We start from the raw sequence: 19,883 nt of genomic DNA, 5'->3' as shown, positions 1-19,883 counted from the left end.
TTCCGTATCGTTTTCTATGTTCTTTGGACAGCGGGCCAAAGAACGCTTTGACAGCACGTCGAATGTCCCTGTTAAATTGTTTTTCTCCATAAACTATGATACAATTACACTCGTCACTCCACTACAATAGCCTCACACAATTACGTTATAGGTGTGTGCGCTCGAACAAGACGCATTCATATGACGTAAGCAACACGTGATGTGCGACGGTAACGTGTCGCATCGATGGAGCGTCAATTGACGCATTTGGTTGTAAAATAAAGGTTTAAAAAGTTAAAAAGTCTCCTCTCAACCATAAGTTAATTTAAAAATGTAAAAAGTTAAAAGTTTTAAAAGTTATCATTTTAAAAAGTAAAAGTAACATTTTTAAAAATTAAAACGTTGAGTTAAGCTAGCATTTAAGTTAGTTAAGCTTATCACCCAATATAGTGCCAATATAGTGCACATTTAACAATGTTTAGTAAAAACCTAGTTACTTTTTTCCTGGTTTTGTTGTAGCTTATGTGGTTATCAAGCCAGACCATGAAAGGAAAACTAAATATGTAAGTTGTATTTTGGTGTAGCAATTGTCAATAATAATTTATCATAATTTTAAAAAATAGTTGGAAAAATATGGGGAGAAAAAAAAGGAAAGCATCTATTGAATTGATACAACTAATACATTTAATATAATGACTCAACACACAATTTATACACGGACAACTAAATATAACTAAGAGGTGAAATATATTATCATAATTTAGATTAAATTAATTCAATTTAATACAAAATAAATAAACAATGACTATTTTGTGCATTTAACTTTAAACTTTAATAATAGAACATTTTAAACAGAACAACAAACAAGAAATACAAACAATAGAACAAAAGAAAAAAATTACCACAAAAGCCCCTCTGGGGTAAGATTAGGGCCTTCGGGGAATCTTTCTTTCCACACTGTCAATGGAACCTTTTTGGTGGCATTGGTGGCGTCCAAAAGCTCCACGTCTTCACCTTTTATTTTAAAGGCCACAAATCGAAATGGCTCTTGTTCCAGTTCCTGCGCAAAGAAATTTCATGACAATTTATTGTGTTTAAAACACCACGAGAAAACATGATGGGCAGATAGATAGATAGATAGATAGATAGATAGATAGATAGATAGATAGATAGATAGATAGATAGATAGATAGATAGATAGATAGATAGATAGATAGATAGATAGATAGATAGATAGATAGATAGATAGATAGATAGATAGATAGATAGATAGATAGATAGATAGATAGATAGATAGATAGATAGATAGATAGATAGATAGATAGATAGAAAACCTAAAACAATTTGATTAATTTCATGACCATAATCACAACCACAATGATTTTATACAGTCAAGGAAGCAAGTGAAATTGTATGTCTTCCTGATAGAGCTGCATCTGAGACAAAATCTTATAAAGTTGATGATCCAGATTTTGAGAACACTCCCAAAGCGTGAATCTGACTTCAACCTTAGTGATGATGAGCCACTGATAGCAGTGCATCCCAAGTAAATAACAGTGTTGATTCAATTTAGAATACCTTTGTTTATACACATGGGAAAAACAGCTTGCTTTAGGTACCTTGATCTCAGTATTTTCGGTGGAGTGGAGCTCCAGGCCACCGGAACACGATGTTTTCAGGTGCGTAAGAGACACCCGCTGTCCAACCGTTAGGACAAAAATGTTCGCCTCTCGCCACCTGACCACCTTTATTACCATTTGATCCTGTAATGAAAATGACAAATTAGTACTAGCTGTTGAAATGTCGATCTAGGCTACAATGACTAAGACAATAAAGCTAGAGAAATACTCAAGAAACTGGTGTCAAATTTCTGTCCTACAAAACCAGTGTCTTGCAGGTTTAGACGTCTCCCTCCTCTAATATGCATGATCGTCAGCAAACTTTGCACGGGTGATATTAGAGTGAGCTATCAAAAGCTTGGAAAGGATCAGGCCTTGAAGGCACCTTACTCAGGTGAAATGTGAGTGTGTGTGATGTATCTATATTTAGACACGCACATGCACACATACGCACACACATGCATGCACACGCACGCGCACACACACAAACACACACAGATAGTGTGACAGAGAGAGAGAGAACAATCAGTTTACTTTTTTTAAATAAATGATGCCTAATGGGACGACAGACCCACGTGACATCGCCATCCTCATGGGGCGGATCTAAAAATGAAAAACAGATTAATCATCACTACTTCATGAAAGAGAGGGAGCGGAAAGAGAGAGAGATTGATCTTACAGCAGAGACAATGCCGTCTGTCGTGAAAAGGACACCCTCCTCATGGCGGATGTCCTTTAAGGCTCTGGCAATGCTTGGAGGGTACAGCAGAGCTGTCCCCCTCACCTCCAAATCTGGGGTCACTTCTATCGCCCCAGCCACATAAATGCCGGTGTTGTGCCGGGAGAGGAGGACCCCTTGTTCTTTTCCCCGGCCAAAATTAATAATTCGAAAAGTGCCTCCAACGGAGACATCAGAGGCTAAATTTTCAAAAAGAATCATTTTACACAAATGGTGGCCATCACAGAGGGCCACCACTGTATTACAGTGGGAAGCCTTAGCCTCCACCGTGCCATCCTCTTTAAGGGCCCATCTGGAATATCTTGTTGATGTTTTTAAGGCCACCACTTTGGCCGTGACCGCCGCTGGCATTTGGTGGAGCGTCCACAGGTTTTCCATTCTACAAAAAAAATGAAAATAATAACTGATCATCAGAGACATAATTACTATAGCACTTATATATGGTTGAATTAGTCTACATGATGACAGAAATCGGTTATAAAATAGCAGCCCTACCCTTTTAGAAGGACTATGGTTAATGTCCTAAATGGCTATTGTTTAATTGTTTTTGTCCTAAATGGCTATTGTTTAATTGTTTTTTGTTGGTTTTATTTATCTATGTATCTATCTATCTATCTATCTATCTATCTATCTATCTATCTATCTATCTATCTATCTATCTATCTATCTATCTATCTATCTATCTATCTATATATATTTATTTATTTATTTATTTATTTATTTATTTATTTATTTATTTATTTATTTATTTATTTATTTATTTATTTATTTATTTATTATTTCCAATGAACTACTTCCAGTTTTGTGTATTTTGGAAGATGTTAAGAGTTGACTCCTTTGATCTACAATTTCATCCCCTACATAATTTGGGAAACTCATATGTTGGCACCTGTGCATTTGTTCCAACGGTAAGCAAAGATTGATTTTCTATTTGTTATAGTGAAATAAACATCTGCAGCCAGAAACGGTGCTGAGAGTTGACTGATCTAGCCGCGACACTCGCATGATTGACAGCGCCACGGTTTTTTTTTTCTGGCCGCTCACTAGTTCCCAGGCTTTTTTCCCACATGCGGTATAGATCAAAAAAGGTGTCTATGCAGCCTTGTTAAGGCGGCATCACAATGTTAAATCACGTATACAACAATATTGCCAATTTATAATTGTACAAATAAGTTTATACAATATGACTCGGAATATTTGCTCATTTGGTTTAAGAGTACGCACTACTGAATGATATTTAGTCATCGTCGTCTCAAAAACTAAACCATTTGAAGAAATATATTGTTCGAGAGATGCTTACTAATGGATCAATTTTTTTGAGGACATAGGTATAATATATATTATAATATACATTTTTAAGGTCATAGGACTCATTTAATACACTTTTTACAATTTTACACTTGCCGTCGTGCGCGAGGTTTATTTCGTTTTTTTTCTTGAATATCAGCTCTTCTTCAACCAAATCGGTGCAATTGTTATTAAACATTAAGAAACGGACCTGAAGACCTCTTACTCAAATTCGCGTGTACAGGCCTTTTAAGAAACATTTTAAAAGGCCTGTCTGTACACGCGGAAAAGTGAGGATGTTACTTAATTTTCACCCAGTTTAAAGTAGTAAATACTAATTTACAGAGTAACACAATGGTCTACAGTACAACACTAGACTACAAAGTGTTTATAAATGTTTTGGGAAAATCAAATTTCGGACTGGGTTGAGCGAGCTACTTACCTCTTTCGACGTCTGGGAAAGTCTGATGCGAACTTGTGTGCGCCCCAATATCTTTGCGGGTAGTGGGAAATTTAAGTGCAGCTAGGCTAAACAGATATGCAACATTTGGATATGCAATATTTGGATATGCAATCGATAAAAAGAGTGTCAGACACACATATCCCTGTAAATTCGTCTGAAATGTGACTAAACGATTGAGTGAACATGTTTCAGCACTTTAAGATTTTGTTCATGATATACTACGATCACAGTCCTTGTGAATTCAGATTTCTATGAACGTAGCACAACCCCGCCCCCATTCAACATTAATAAGATATTAATTACACACGGAAGAAAGAAAAATAATAACTGCTAAACACATCATGTGAATTGTGATTATACAATTGAGAGCTGTCAGTCATGGTCAAAACATATTTTCGACCATGATCGCGGTTCTAGAATAGAATAGAATACAATAGATCTTTATTTGTCATTGTCACCTGTACAACGAAATTTAAAAAGTGCCAACCGATCCGCGCATGAGATAAAAAAAAAAAAAAAATAGAATAAATAGAATAATTTAAAAAAAGTGTTTAGGAGCAGATTGTTCTCTCCGCACCACTCCGATAGCCGGACCACTTCGTCCTTGTAGGCAGACTCATCCCCCTTTGAGATGAGTCCCACCACGGTTGTGTCATCCGCAAATTTCACAATGATGTTGCTACGGTGGGCGGGGGTGCATGCATGTGTGTAGAGCGTGTAAAGCAGTGGGCTCAGTACGCAGCCCTGTGGGGAGCCGGTACCGAGACTGAGAGGTGTGGATGTATGACGGCCCACTCTCACCGTCTGGCTGCGACCCGTCAGGAACGTCATTCTCTGCAGCCAATTGTCGTTCACCAAATATAAATTGGCAATTACTAAGTGGTGAAATACATGGGCATATGAACATAATGAATTAGTATTCTTAAACGAATAGATGTCTGATTTGTGTATTTTGTAAGATGCTGAATGTTGACTCTTATCTAGCAGCGCAAATCTGCGTGTACGCGACTTTTCTAAAATTTAGAAAATGTATGTACACGCAAATGTCTAGTAAATGAAATGTGAGGATATTGGAATACTTAATAATTTTCACAAAGTTTAAAGTGGCGAGTAATAATTTCCACAATAACACCGAACCGCAATAGTTTACAGAGCACCGGCTCTGATTGGCTACCATAACGCTGCCTTAGCCAACCGCTCACATAATTGGGCGCTGGCTTAGACAACCGCTCACGTAATTGGGCGCTGCCTTAGCCAATCGCTCACCGATTTATTACGTTAACCCGGAAACTCCTGATTTTGGGAGGAATTAGTTTTTTTTTTTTTAATTGAATCAAAGAAGTAATACATGAAATAATATAAATAACTTTCGGAAAGTATGAATAAATTGGGCTTGACTCGAAAGTGTTCAAATTCATGTTAAAAAAGTTAAAGTTAAAGTCCCAATGATGGTCACACACACATCTGGGTGTGGTGAAATTTGTCCTCTGCATTTAACCCATCCCCGTGTGATTTTAATCCATCCCCTGGGGGAGAGGGGAGCAGTGAGCAGCAGCGGTGCCGCGCTCGGGAATCAGTTGGTGATCTAACCCCCCAATTCCAACCCTTAATGCTGAGTGCCAAGCAGGGAGGCAATGGGTCCCATTTTTATAGTCTTTGGTATGACCCGGCCAGGGTTTGAACCCACAACCTTCCAGTCTCAGGACGGACACTCTACCACTAGGTCACTGAGCTGTTTAAATATTGGAAACAAAATATAATAAATCACACACAAGAGAAGGAAAAAAATAGTGCCTTTTGGGACAAAATACAGTTTTTTTAATTGAGTCAAAGAAGTAATGCAAGAAATAATATAAATAACTTTCAAAAACGCTGAAGACATAACAAATAAAAACATATCAAGTATTTTACTGATTCAATAGATAATAATCGCTGTGTGCCCTGCGATTGGCTGGCAACCGGTTCAGGGCGTCCCCCACCTACTGCCCGATGACGGCTGGGATAGGATCCAGCACACCTGCGGCCCGCGTGGGGACTAAGCGGTTCAGAGAATGAATGGATGGATGGATGTTATGTTAATTTCAGTGTTATTTTTTAAGAGTTTAAGTGCAACATGATTGAAGACGCTGTTATACAAAAGATAATGCAAACATAATTTGAGGCAAAAAATATAATAAATAAATAAATAAATAAATAAATAAATAAATAAATAAATAAATAAATAAATAAATAAATAAATGAATAAATGAATAAATGAATAAATGAATGAATGAATGACTGAATGAGAACAGAAAACAGACTGTATCTGAGGCTTAGTAGAGTAAAATCAGAGGCTTCCGACTGTTAAAGGCCAAGCTGTTCTTTGTCTGCATTTCTGGATGCGTGTAGAACCACAGGCAAGACCCAAGAACATACTAAAAAAAAACATGAAAGATGTGTTGAGGAAAAGGAGCAAAATGCTTCATGAAAATATTCCTTGATGGTTACTCACAGAAGAATCAGAAGAAGTCCTGTGTGTTACCATGCTGGTTTGGGAGTTTGTGTTTCATGTTACCGTGCTGGTTTGGGAGTTTGTGTTTCATGATGCTGGCCTCCGTTGTACAGGTCTTTTGGAAAGTCTTGGCTCTCCCTGTGCTATAATATAACATCATAATTAATTCATTTTGAAAAATCACATTACAATACAGTCATAAATCAAGCATATGTACAACTTGTGTCCATCTTGAGTGAATGATATGAACACATTCAATTTGGAATCACAATTACTTACCTGTTGCTTGGAGTCAATAGAAAAGGAGAATAACACTGGTCCCATGGATCTTCTTAAAATGTCGGTCATTTTTTTGGCGAGACAGGCCAGGTCTCATCAAGGCTGAGTACCAAGGTGGCCAAACAAATGGTCTATACAAATGGAGCATGTGGAGCCACACGCAACATAGAAAACTGAAGAAGAAAAAACATAGAGGTGGTTGAGGACATGAGTTGAAAAAGACATTCAAAATTAAAGAGAGTGTTTTGTAACAATAGTCAATAATAATTGGCTACTTACAGAGGAATGAGAAGTCCTGCTTCTTGCCACCCTGGTTTGGGAGTCTCTCTCTCTCTCTCTCTCTCTCTCTCTCTCTCTCTCTCTCTCTCTCTCTCTCTCTCTCTCTCTCTCTCTCTCTCTCTCTCTCTCTCTCTCTCTCTCTCGTGTAACGTCAGCGCTCCAACTTGGTGTCGTGGAGCCACGCCAGCATCTCTGGTCCCAGGTCGAAGAGGCCGGCCTCTGAGGGTGGTCTATATGTTGGTGTAGGTGTTGATGGTGTGGTCGGCTGTCTGCTCGAGGGCTCCGCACTCGCATGCCGCACTGTCCGCCAGACCCCACTAGACATGTTGAAGCGCCCAACACCAGTTCTTAAGCGGTTCAGTGTGGTCCACTGCTGGCGAGGTAGTTCGTCTCCTCCTATGGCGCCGTCTCCTGGTTCCCAGACATAACTGTGCATGAGGGAGGGGCCAGCTGCCTCCCACTCCTGCTTCCAAGCTGCTGCCAGCCAGGCATCTCTGGAGATGTCTTCAGGGATGGAATTGAGCATCTCTTGTGCTGCCATGTTGTAGGGGTGGCGTGCCTTGAGTCTGCTTGGGAGTCATTCGTCCATGATGAATGTTTTTGCATGCTCAAGGTCTTTGTGGAGAAAAAAGGACAATCCAGCAAAGTTGATTGAAAATGTATGATTGTACAGAGGGCTTACACAAGCTTAACTATAAATTACAACATGTTACAATTTTATAATTACATTACAATAAGGTGATATGTCATGCCTACCTCTGGCCTCCATTCTGGGATGAACTGCTTTCGCCAGATAAAAACTGTTAAAATACAAAGGAGTGAAATAGCAGCATTTACTCTCTTTAGAAAGAAAGGAAAAAACATGTTTCATGACGAGCAACTTACCTCATCTGTTTTCTGTTCTCGCCTGGTGATTATGACATTCAAAAAAATTCAAAATAAAAGTTCAAAACAATTAAAAAATTAAAATGTAAAAGGCCTTCCCTTAACTCATCTTTAAAATTTGATTGTAAAATAAAGGTTTAAAAGGTTAAAATTTGATTGTAAAATAAAGGTTTAAAATTTTAAAATTTGATTGTAAAATAAAGTTTTAAAAGGTTAAAATTTGATTGTAAAATAAAGGTTTAAAAGGTTAAAATTTGATTGTAAAATAAAGGTTTAAAAAGTTAAAAAGTCTCCTCTCAACCATAAGTTAATTTAAAAATGTAAAAAGGTAAAAGTTTTAAAAGTTAAAATTTAAAAAAAATAAAAGTAACATTTTTAAAAATTAAAACGTTAAGTTAAGGGAAGGCTTTTTAAAAATAAAAAGTTGAGTTAAGGGAAGGCTTTTTAAAAATTAAAAAGTTGAGTTAAGGGAAGGCTTTTTGAAATTTTAATAAGCCTCTGCCTTCCCTTAACTCAACGTGATTCCTCACCGACCCCCAACCACTATTCCAGCAGGTTTCTTTCATTTGTCATTTTGAGCAACTTTCGCCCCAGATCCCATCTCACCTAAAGGCAACAAATCACCCACCACATCCCACCACTAATATTATACACTTACGACAACGTTCACGTTCTGATTTCCATCCTTTTTGCAAATGCTGAACCACATGATTTAGCTGTGACTTACCTTTCAGTGGCCAAAACACAGAAAACAGGATTGTGATAGCTGTAGTACGTTTGCAAGACACCTGAATGAAGAGCACACTGAGGTCGAGAGACAAAAATTAAGTCAAGCAATGTGTTTTTGTCAGTGGTAGCAGTGGTTATGAGTTGCGTGTAACCTGTTGAGCGAAACAAATCGAGAATGGGCTTGAATGAGGCAGATAGCATATCTTCATTAAAATCTCCACAAACCAAGATCTGATGATGGTCCATTACTTCAAGGTACCGCAAGAGATTTCCCAAGCTTGGCAGAAAAGTGCGCAGACTGTTGCCTGGAGGCCTGTAAACGGCAGCAATCAACACATTGAGGGGAGCTTCAAGTTTCACCACAACAAATTCAATGTCGGTCACACCCTGTATGTATTTCTTTTCCTGGGCTGCAATGTGACTTTTGACACAAATACCTACGCCGCCACCAAGTTTTGTTGCCAAGTCAGGACAGTTTGTGTAAGAATCTCTTCGGTTCCTGTGAAACATTGTGAAGCCTTCCAAGCAGGCACGTCCATCAGCCACAGATCCTTGAAGGTGTGTCTCTGTGAAGCACAAAACATCAGCAAAGTGCAGCTCGTGGTGGCACCTGATGTCCTGCACATGACAAGACAGCCCTTCGGTGTTATGATGGACGACAACCAGGTGATTTGCTCGATCTACCGACGGCATCACGTGAAGGAGTGGCATGACGCTCTCCAAAGAATCCTCTGCCATCTCAGCAAGAGCAGCAGTGATTTCTGGATTTGCATGAAGTCTTCTCTCGTCCATATGCAGAATATGCAGACCGCTGAGCGAGGTCACTCTACTCAGAGCTACGTACCCCATGCCGTGTTCGAAAACGCCTTTCAGCGAAACAGCAGCCTCTGACGTTGTCATGCCTTGTACCTTGTGGATCGTGCAGGCAAAAGCAAGCTTGATGGGAAACTGTCGGCGCGTCACTCCAGGCTTTTTCAGCTTCTCCTCCTGTCTGTCAATGTACACACGGTTAGCGGCACGCGCTGTGTTACTCACATGATCAAGTTCCAACCCAACTTTCTTTACGCGGGCTTCATTCGGATAGTTGACCAATTCCACAATTTTTCCAAACGTCCCGTTGCACAGACCTGCTTGAACATCAAAATTACGCGTGAGCATAACACGAGCACCGAGGGCAACTCTGATCGAGTCCGGGAGCTCGCTCTTAGCGCCTTGCACAGGGAAAGTTTGCCTCGCCATTCTGCCGGTTTGTTTGTCCTTCTTGTAGTCATCTGCATCAATTTGTACAATGTCCTTATGAAGCAGATCCAGCATCGCAGAGTTATGGCCATCTACCTGTTTATTGGTGGCAAAAACATGCAGAATATGACTTGGACACATTTCTGGAGAAGTGTACCTCGTAGCAAGAAGAGCTCTGTCCAGTTCCGAAAGTTCATCAGACTTTTCTTTCACCCGGAGTCGGTTCAGCAGTTCGGCAAAGGCAACATCGTCTTTCTGCCTCATGATGGCGGTGAGCGTGATCTTTTTGAAGTTGTCACGCCAGTGGTCCAGCCGAGTGGGATCGTACACGCATAGCGGTTTGGACTGTCTCACGGGAGGGAGCTGAAAGAAATCTCCAACAGCAAGAACAGACATGCCACCAAAAGGTAAATTGATGCCTTTGATTTGTATCAACCTGGCATTCACGTAGGCAAAGAGGTCTTTGGACACCATGGAAATCTCGTCGATGATGAGTATTTGGGCGATCGACAGCTCGGCTCTGACTTCGTCCAGTTTATTGCCCAGGCCGTGGTACGGGGGTTTGAGACTTCTCGGCAGTTTGAGCAGACAATGCAAAGTTGTCCCAGAAATGTTGAATGCCGCCGTGCCAGTGAAGGCTGCGAGAACGACCGTCTGTTTGGAAATGTCGGCCTCCTCAGCCAGTCGTGGTAGTCTTTGCAGTATTTTGGTAGCCTCGGTGTGGATACACTTAATGAGATGCGATTTGCCGGTCCCGGCGCCACCGTTGATGTGGTAGAAGAACTGCTCGATGGGCTTTGAGCTACACACACGTTTTATGCACCAATCTCTGACCTTGTAGAAAACAGACGCTTGCTTTTGGTTCAGGTTCCGATACATGTCACGTAACACTGCGGGATCGATGGCAGCAGCTTCTGTCGCAATGGAAATTTCAGACGTTTCTGACCTTACGTTATAGTCCGGGACATTGTCCTCCACGTTGTCATTTGGTTCATCTCTTGCGTTGTTTTCCTCAATGCATTCGAGTCTTTGCAACTCGCTCTCAGGAGCCAGGTGGCACCATTCGTTTATGACGAGCCCGCTCTCCTCCACCTCTTGGATGGCATCGTCAATGTCTTTACTGTGCTTCTCATACCTTTCTCTGTTCCTGTTGACAATTTCGCACACACGCTCCACAGAGTCGTTATATGGTAACTGTACACAGGCATGATCATGAAACAACTGATATGAGGGACAGCGTTCAGATTTTAACTGGCAATTAGCACGATGAGGCAGGTACAGCTTGAGCAAGGAGCAGTAATATTCCTCTGGATTCTTTTGTTCAGAGAATTTGCAGTATTTGATGACCGCAGCTTTTTCTTTTCTTTTCTGGACAAAGCCCATGTCGTTCAGCAGAGGCAAAACATTTTTGCCTTTTACCTGTTTTCCATAAACAATTCTGCATGTTGATGCAAAATCGGCCAAGCACATCACTTCAAAGTCCTTCGTTTGGGGTCTGCTTTTATATTTGTCTGGCAGGCCAGTCATCCACACTTCATGAGACTCCTGCGTTTTGCCCTCAAGGAGCGAGAGAGGATAACTCATTTTCAGCGGATTGTCACTCGTTTGTACAAATACCACACTGCGAGAGGACTGTTTCATATGCAAGCCGCACGCGCGTGCGACACACTCCTGAGCACTCACTTCTCTTTTCTTTGAGTACGCTTGCATGATTTGTTTCATTTCATCGCTCTCATTGACATTTTCATTGCGTGAGTTTTCAATAACAGACTTCAGGTATTGACTCAGACCGTGTTCAGCTTTGCTGATGTAGCTGCAGATGTATGAGATGCACGAAAAGGCATTCAGAATGTACTGGATGTCCAAGTTGGCATCCCAGGCAAGAAGCAAATGGCGGTTGTAGTTGTTCACCCAGCAGTCTTTTGGATCTCGCTTGAGCACAACAGAACTCTTTGAGGCGGTCGTGTACAAACATTCCACGTACTCGGCGTCAGTGAGCTCGCATTTAGCCAAAAGCTGCGGCAAAGTCAGGGATGAGGTTTCGGGTTCATTCAGCAAACGCTGCACACGAACAAGCTTGTCATTTGCCACCACCTGCTTCTCCTTGTGTTGATCTTGATTTTCACAGGCTACAGGTGTGATGATCATTGTGGTTTCGCACGGTGGTCTGGGAAAACCAAATCGGCAGTTTGCACCTTGGTGTTTGACGCACGTTTTGGTGTGACCTTTGCTGTGCATCTGAACTTCTGTGACTTTTTTATACAACTCGGGTTCCTTTTCTGGGTCCGGCAGCTGAGCCGAGATGTAGCGGGACACAAAATCGCAGATGGCTCCTTCTGAGGCTTCCTCAAATACAGGGGCATCTTTAACCCATATGAGGCAATGAATGTGAGGACTTCCTCTGTGCTGAAACTCCAATCGGTAAAAGTAGTCGACGACTTCACCAATCGGTCGTGCCGGAGAGAGGATCAAATCTCTGAACAGAGCTTCCACACGTTTGTCAAACATGCGCATTGTCGTCACAGGATTGCTGCGCAGAATTTCACACTTCGTGGCCCAGTCAAGTTCAGCAAAATTCACCACCTCACCTTGTTGCGCTTTAATGGCAGTGATAACCTCTTCCCAACGCATTTCGGCAGCAGAAAATGTGCAAAAGAATGTGGGTGTACCCAGCTGTCGGATCATTGCAAAAAGATCTTTGGTGGTTCTTTCCCAATAGGCTGGCGTGCCTCTCAGGGGCGTCATGAAACGGACTGCATCCTTGCTGCGCACCAGTTTTTCAACTTCACGTTTGTCCTGCAGCATAGCATTGTTTATCCTCCGACCATCCCTGGTAAAAGGTTTACCTTTGCGTAGCTGGATTCTCATGCTTGATGTTGCCAGGTAAATTTCAGTCACAAACTGAGCAAAGAACAAGTAGTTTGTATCACGAGCAAAACGTTCATCCACACAACACAGACGTGTTTTGAAATATTTGCTTGGTGTTACTTTTATTTGTCTGTCTTCATCAAGGGTGTTTTGTCCAGTTGGAAATTGCACTGGAAATGCCATGGCCTCAAGTTTGGGAGTCCTGAAAAAGCTTACGGGGTTATTTCTTTCTGCAGGAGCCACACAGTAAATGCCTTGAGTAAAACTCATAATTTCCTCTGACACATCATTTGGTTGGAGACATGACTCCAGGATAACCCCACCGTTTGGTGCATCACCTTCTTCCACATTTTCAGCACACTGTTGTTGCTGCACATTACCACGTGCATCGTTCTGTGAGTCACTGTTCAATTCACAGAGAGCATCCCTCTCAAATGCGTGGATTGCCTCGAGGTCTTCCTCATTGTAGTCACTCTCGTTCATTTCATCTTCATCAGAGCCGCTGTCATCATCAGTGAGCGTCGGGTCACAAAGGTCAGCATCGTCGCGAATGGTGATGTTTCTGTACTGCGGATGAATTTGTTTCAGTTTTATCAGGGCACTCATTAACTTGGACCAAGTGACAGTTTGAAATATCTGATGTCCTTTGTAACAAAGTCGTCTTTTCAGTTTCACTCTCAACACCTGAGACCTACTTCTTAGTCTGGGCAAGACATTGACCGTTTCTTCCACTTCTGATGGTACACACACAACATTCCCACGGATGGCTCGTTGTTGACCCTTTGGCAGAGGGACGATTTTGGCAAATGAAATGCATTTTGAAACGAGATGTCTTTCCAGAATATTTAGATCACACAGTTCAGCGGGAATGTCTGCAAGTTGGAGATTGTTAGTTACAGCAAGTGCTGGCATTTTACCATCTTTGAGATGTGCATGGCAGGTGTGACATATCCACTCCATTTTTCTCTCATCCGGTACTTTGCAGCATGTGTTACATTCACGATTACAAACATGAACAAACCTTCGTGTAAGGCAACTTGCAACAACGTCCTTGTTTTTCTTATATTTGGTCAGCTGGCGTACTTGATTGGGAAATAATGCTCTGTGGCAAACTGTGCAAACAAAAGTCGGTCCATTTTTTACCTGAACTTTGAATAGCGCAACAGCTTTCATGATTGCGCAATTGTTTCTCTCTTTACATAATCTGTTAATGACTCTGTATTTTTGTAGTACTTTCATTGCAGTGCGATGAGCATTTGCCTTCATTGATGAATCATGTTTGGCTTTCCAAAGCAAACTTGAGTTCTCCTTCTGCTTGGATCTGAATGCAGGATCAAGTGCGTAACGGTCTTTGATATAAGAACGTTGTTTACGCCTAAATTCATCATCATGACCATATCTTTGTTTGATATAGGAACGTTGTTTGTTCCGAAATTGATCGTCATGACTATATCTCTGCTTGATATAGGAACGTTGTTTGTTCCGAAATTGTTCGTCATGACCATATCTCTGATTGATATAGGAACGTTGTTTGTTCCGAAATTGTTCGTCATGACCATATCTCTGATTGATATAGGAACGTTTTTTGGTCCGATACTCAACATCATGACTATATTTCTGTTTGGTGTAAGAACGCTGTTTCATCTTAATTGTGTCATGTTTGCTATTGTCGACTGCAAACGACTTCTGTTTTACACGGAAATTAGGATCTTGCTGGTAGCGAGTCAATATGTAAGACTTTTTACGTTGTCTAATCTCTGGAGTTTGGCTGTAACGTTCCTTCTTTTTCAGGTTTGCGTTTATTCGCCTTGTTTCTTGTTTTGTGACTCTCGCCATAGCTTTGTCAATTATGTTGTAAGCTTGAGTTCGTCTTGCAAATGTTCTCCTTTTGGATCTCGCAATTTTCAACACATCTCGTGTTTTTTGTTGTTGTGTACATACCACCGTACTGTTGTGTGTCATCTCAGCAGCAGACTGGCTTAACATAGCGTCATCATTGTGTGTTGTCATTGGAGAAGCTTCTGCATCAGTCGCCATTTCACGGTCACTTGCATTGTCAATAGGTTGAAAACTTACCGGCATCAATTCATATTGAGTAGTGGGAGCGGCACCAGCCAGAGTGAACACCTGTATGAGCTTATCTATCAGATCGTTCAAACATGTAAAAAGCATCATGACAGCTGTACCATGTGGTGCACCGGAGGGCGGAGGGAGACCATCACGGTCTCTGGCGTGTGGATCAAAATAGCCATATCTTCCTTGTTGGTTTCGGAAAACAGCAATAAACAATGAATTCATAACCAAAAGAGCATAATTTACCTCTGACACCAGGCACTGAAGTCCGTCACAGAGCATCATAAATGCCACATCAGCAATAGAGGAATTGAAAAGACCATACATTGACTGATACTTTATTAACACATGTGTTTTGTGAAAGCCATTCACAATGGATGGAATTTCATCGGTTGCCAAATGAGGATGTTCGTATCGTCCTTCTGCTTTCAGCACAGCCACAGTAGCCACATAGAGCTCATTGCCTCGATCGAGAACAAAGTCCAGGTGAGCACTTGTCACATTGTCTGTCTCCTGCAGGAAAGCTAGAAATGTAGCAGAGTTTGCAGCACACTGACTGTTTCTGGAATCAGCATACTTTGGATGATCTTGACTGTAGGATGCCAAAACACATGTTACAGGATCATGAGATGTAGACATCATTACCTCCGTAGAGTTTCCAGGTTCAGTGGCCATCAATTGTTTGGCAGTTGTTGGTTTATCTGCACTTCCAGAGTCTGTGTTGTTTTTACGCTGTTGCCATCTTACCTTGGCAGCTTGCGCCTTCTTGCTTTTGCGTGGCATGGCTCGTGTCTTGCACTTTTGTCAATTGGATCTCGCACAAGAGGTAGTAATATTTCACAGTTAGGCCCAGGTCCAAGAAGTTATATTTCAATGCACAGCCCACAACGGGTTATATTTTGAATGCACAGCCCACAACAGGGTTATATTTCAATGCCAATCCCAAGGCAGGTTTTTTTTTTCAATCAGATCCCGCACCGCAAGGGATCAAGTCAAGGTCCGATCCAGGCAAGGATCAAGTCAAGGTCTGATCCAGATACCAGGGATCAAGTCAATGTCTGATCCACACCACAAGGATCAAAAAAAAAGTTTGATCCTCAACACAGGGATCAAAGTCCACGTCTGATTCGTCAATGTCTGATCCAGCCCACAGGGATCAGTCAACGTCCACCACAATGCGTCTTGTCAATCCAAGATAGACAGTGAGTGAAAGAAGTCAGAGACAAAAAGTGGAGCAGCAATAAAGAGGGTTGGGGGGGGGGACTCAGTCGGCAGCCTGGGGAGAAGGGGTACAAAAAGCATAAAAGCATTAATTAGAGTCAACCACAGTGTTCAAATAGTTGTTACAACGGTACCATCTTTCTACTTCTTTTGTAATTCACGTCAGCTTTAAAAAATGGTGGCACTGCAACCTTATTTTTACTGTCACTGCTGACCCGCCGTATACTAGAAATGGTTTTTGAATTAAGTAAATGATTAAAAAAATAAGTAATTAAATTAAATTTGCATGACAATTTATAATAAAATGTGAAATTCGGTTAGCAATTCTGTGCAGAAAATCATGCGTTTATTAGGTGGCCACAAAATTAATGATAAATGGCACAGCAGTAAATGTTAAAAGATTGTAATATTCCTAACAATAGCATTTGTACATTAAATGTATAAACGCAGGTGACAGGATCTCTGCATCTAATTGTATGTTGAACAAAGAACAAACAGCATTTTTTACAGTTAAACATCATCACTATGAAACTTTTATTGCATAATGGGTGGAAGCATGGTTAGCTGGCTGGATATAATCCGCACTTCACCTTTGGTCAAAGCGAATGAACTCTGCAAACAGAGACAAAAAGAGAATCAGTTATTGAACTTGAACATACATCTGCGTACAAAAAACGTACAAAATGTTGCAGGACTATTTAAAATATAGACATTTTGATATTTTAAATATTTTTAGCACACAATCTACTTAACCAAAATTAAGCAAAATCAGAACATAAACATTTGAATATGATTCACTTCAAACACATCCACACAGTGGTCACAACTGGGGATGCTCCTGTCACCATACAAACCCATCCGAACCAATGAAAAATAAATTTGAGGACTAGTCGCTATTTGCACACAACACGACTGAAGAGTCACAATGTTAGAAATCAGCATCTCAAAGAAAAAAAAATAGAACGTATCTATATATGCTTTGTAATGATAGCAGAAGTAAAAAGACTGCCCCATAAAAGTCGTTGAAAATTGAACAAGCTACCACTTGTTTTTGAAGGACATGCAGTGGCGATGAAAAAAGCATTGCAGTCTAGCTCGGCAGGTATTCAATGGCCGTAAAATGTTTCAAAATGGGAGGGATTGATGTATGAAATTATAATGTTGACAAACAAGTTTGACTCTTGCAGTTATTTGGATAATCGATTTTATATTTCTTTTATTGTTTACACTGAAACAGTTTTTTAACGTCACTTGGGTGACACCTAGTGTTCAAATTGGGAAGTAACAGTTTGGACAATGTGTAAAGCACCACCACAACAAACGTTGTAATGTATGCCAAATCTCTCCCACAAAAAAAAACCCTCGAATCTTTGTTAAAGTATTTTTTCAGGTTCCTTTCTATGTAACACCAAAACCTACTTTCCAATCTCCTTTAGTCTTGTATTTTCAAAATCCAGTAAAAATCAAGAGGATGAAGAAAGAATTATTTTGTTGCTGCAAAAATTATAAATCTGTCTGATGCCATTAGTGAAATTAAATAATCATAATCCACACCTTACCTGATCAAAGCAATTCAACTGCATAGAGAGGAAGAGAGAGAGAGAGAGAAATCAGTTACTATACTTGAACATACATTTCCATCAAATGTAAAAATTTTAAAAATATATTATTTTTAAATACAAACAAATATTTTGGTTTGAGAATTTAAAATATTTCTTGCACACAAACTCTACCAATCAAAAATAAGATACAATACAGCATACAAACGTGAATCTTCTTATGTTTGGAGAAAATGTTCAAACTTCCACAGAACCCACAACACACCTTTTACACATCCGCAAAATGGTCAGAACCAGAGATGCTCCTCTCATGATCAGCCAATTTTCATGAAAAATGGTGTAATTCAAACATATTATCAAACTACTCAATCACGGCCTTCAGGGTTCTCACGGTGAGAATGTATGTGTGCAGTGAGATCACATACAAACCACTCATACAGATTGCAATGCCTTATTGAGGCATACAAAAATACATTTATCGAACATTAAACAGACTTCCGAATCCCCCGAGTCTCGTATTTTCAGAAAATCAGTCAACCAAAAACGTGCATGTAAAAAGAAATCGTTTGTAATGACTCAAAAACTGTGTGTGTTCATATGCATATGAATTTACAGCCACTGAACATTTTCATTAAATATGAATACATGACTGAGTTAGCCTCAAATACCTAATTTTCTAAACAGAAATTACTTTGACGCTAATAAAACCACCAGGTTGTTAGACGTTCCCCGTTGTTATTGAAGAACTCCACGGAGAAAGACGCCATGCATTTCTGCCGTAAAGAAATTAAAATGGCGGCCGTAGGTTTATTGACTTTATAAACGTAACCACTTAAACCAAACACATGGCAACTTATACAACAAATGGACATTCAAACAATCTTAACACTGTTCAAACATGCAACCTATCGTCCTAATTTTGTTATATCTCAATCACCGCCAACGTCAGAGCGTCTCGAAGCTAGAAGACGCACTAACTATATTACCTCAACGTTTGAATATATGTCGTTGCCACGCGCGATAACGAGCTAACAGTAGCAGATGCTAGCGTGCTAACGGTAGCAAGAAAACGCAAGGACCGTTTGGGGCTATTTGCCTACACGCGCGGACAGACAAACACCGAATGGACATAAACATGATAGTTTATAGTAAATTTAGACCATTAAAGAAACACATTTGGCCAGTTGCATTCTTATGAGGACGACGTGTTGCTACTTACCTTCGGCACCCATTCACGGCAGGACCGGAATGAATGTGTTCACCTCGTGACGCGTACATGCTCTCGTGATGCATTTACGACAATCGGAAAATCTAAATTTCAAATCCCTCGGGTAAGTAGCTTATTAAATTATCGTGTTTTGAGCCACGTACCTAGTCACAAAAATGACGATGTGCTGCTGGTTGAATATCAAAAGTAGAGTTTGGATTCAGAAAATCAGTCAATTGCCGTCTAGCTCGGCAGGTATTCAATGGCCGTTGAATGTTTCAAAATGTGAGGATTGATGTATGAAATTATAATGTTGACAAACAAGTTTGACTCTTGCAGTAATTTCGATAATCGATTTCATACTTCTTTTTTCTTTTATTGTTTACATTTCCAACGAAGCGACAGCACCACGTCAGTTTTTAATGTCACTTGGGTGACACCTAGTGTTCAAATTGGGAAGTAACAGTTTGGACAATGTGTCAAGCACCACCACAACAGACGTTGTAATGTATGCCAAATCTCTCCCACAATAAAAACCTCGAATCTTTGTGACAGCAATTCATCAAAGCAATTCAACTGCATAAAGAGGAATAGAGCGTGAGAGAAAGAGAGCGAGAGAAATCAGTTACTGTGCTTGAACATAGATTTGTATCACATGTAAAAATTTTAAAATGTTATTTTTAAATACAAATATTTTGGTTTGGGAATTTTAAATATTTATTGCACACAAACTCTACCAACCAAAAACAAGAATGAATTATCAGACATTCACTATCACCGGTACACGCACATGTGCTTCGAATGAGGACATTGTGGATACGCTGCATGTTTACTGTCTGCATTCAGAGATGAATGCAAATGGAGCGCTTTTTGCTTCTTGGAACAAATCTGAATGCGTCTTACAGCTTGCTCGCAAACTAACATACCGTATTTTTCCATGTATAATGCGCAAAATGTAAGTAATTT

General features: G+C 40.3%; 1 protein-coding gene and 1 long non-coding RNA gene across 8 annotated transcripts; both read right to left on the bottom strand.

The window, feature by feature from the left end:
• Positions 1-835: 835 nt before the first annotated feature.
• On the bottom strand, positions 836-2,004 carry LOC133167530 (uncharacterized). 2 transcript variants are annotated; one of them, XR_009718011.1, is made up of 3 exons: positions 1,828-2,004; positions 1,599-1,742; positions 836-1,039 (listed from the first exon to the last, which is right to left on the bottom strand). It is a non-coding gene; the product is annotated as an uncharacterized LOC133167530 (long non-coding RNA). The 2 variants fall into 2 exon arrangements; XR_009718010.1 differs by having other exon boundaries at positions 1,599-2,004.
• A 5,185-nt stretch (positions 2,005-7,189) lies between these two features.
• On the bottom strand, positions 7,190-19,014 carry LOC133166973 (uncharacterized). 6 transcript variants are annotated; one of them, XM_061297412.1, is made up of 5 exons: positions 18,930-19,014; positions 17,711-17,728; positions 16,742-16,763; positions 14,799-16,206; positions 7,190-13,637 (listed from the first exon to the last, which is right to left on the bottom strand). In XM_061297412.1, exons 4-5 carry the CDS (start codon positions 15,711-15,713, stop codon positions 8,745-8,747), a joined length of 5,808 nt encoding a protein of 1,935 aa, XP_061153396.1. In that variant the 5' UTR covers positions 15,714-16,206; positions 16,742-16,763; positions 17,711-17,728; positions 18,930-19,014; the 3' UTR covers positions 7,190-8,744. The 6 variants fall into 6 exon arrangements, with proteins under 6 accessions (XP_061153396.1, XP_061153393.1, XP_061153394.1 ...); XM_061297409.1 differs by having other exon boundaries at positions 7,190-16,206; XM_061297410.1 differs by having other exon boundaries at positions 7,190-16,206; positions 16,742-17,728; positions 18,930-18,999.
• Between the last annotated feature and the right edge of the window lie 869 nt (positions 19,015-19,883).

The sequence above is a fragment of the Syngnathus typhle genome, linkage group LG14, assembly GCF_033458585.1.
Source record: "Syngnathus typhle isolate RoL2023-S1 ecotype Sweden linkage group LG14, RoL_Styp_1.0, whole genome shotgun sequence".
Lineage (NCBI taxonomy): Eukaryota > Metazoa > Chordata > Actinopteri > Syngnathiformes > Syngnathidae > Syngnathus > Syngnathus typhle.
The sequence above is the reverse complement of the archived record's forward strand: the minus strand, read 5'-3'. Positions and strand labels throughout refer to the sequence as shown.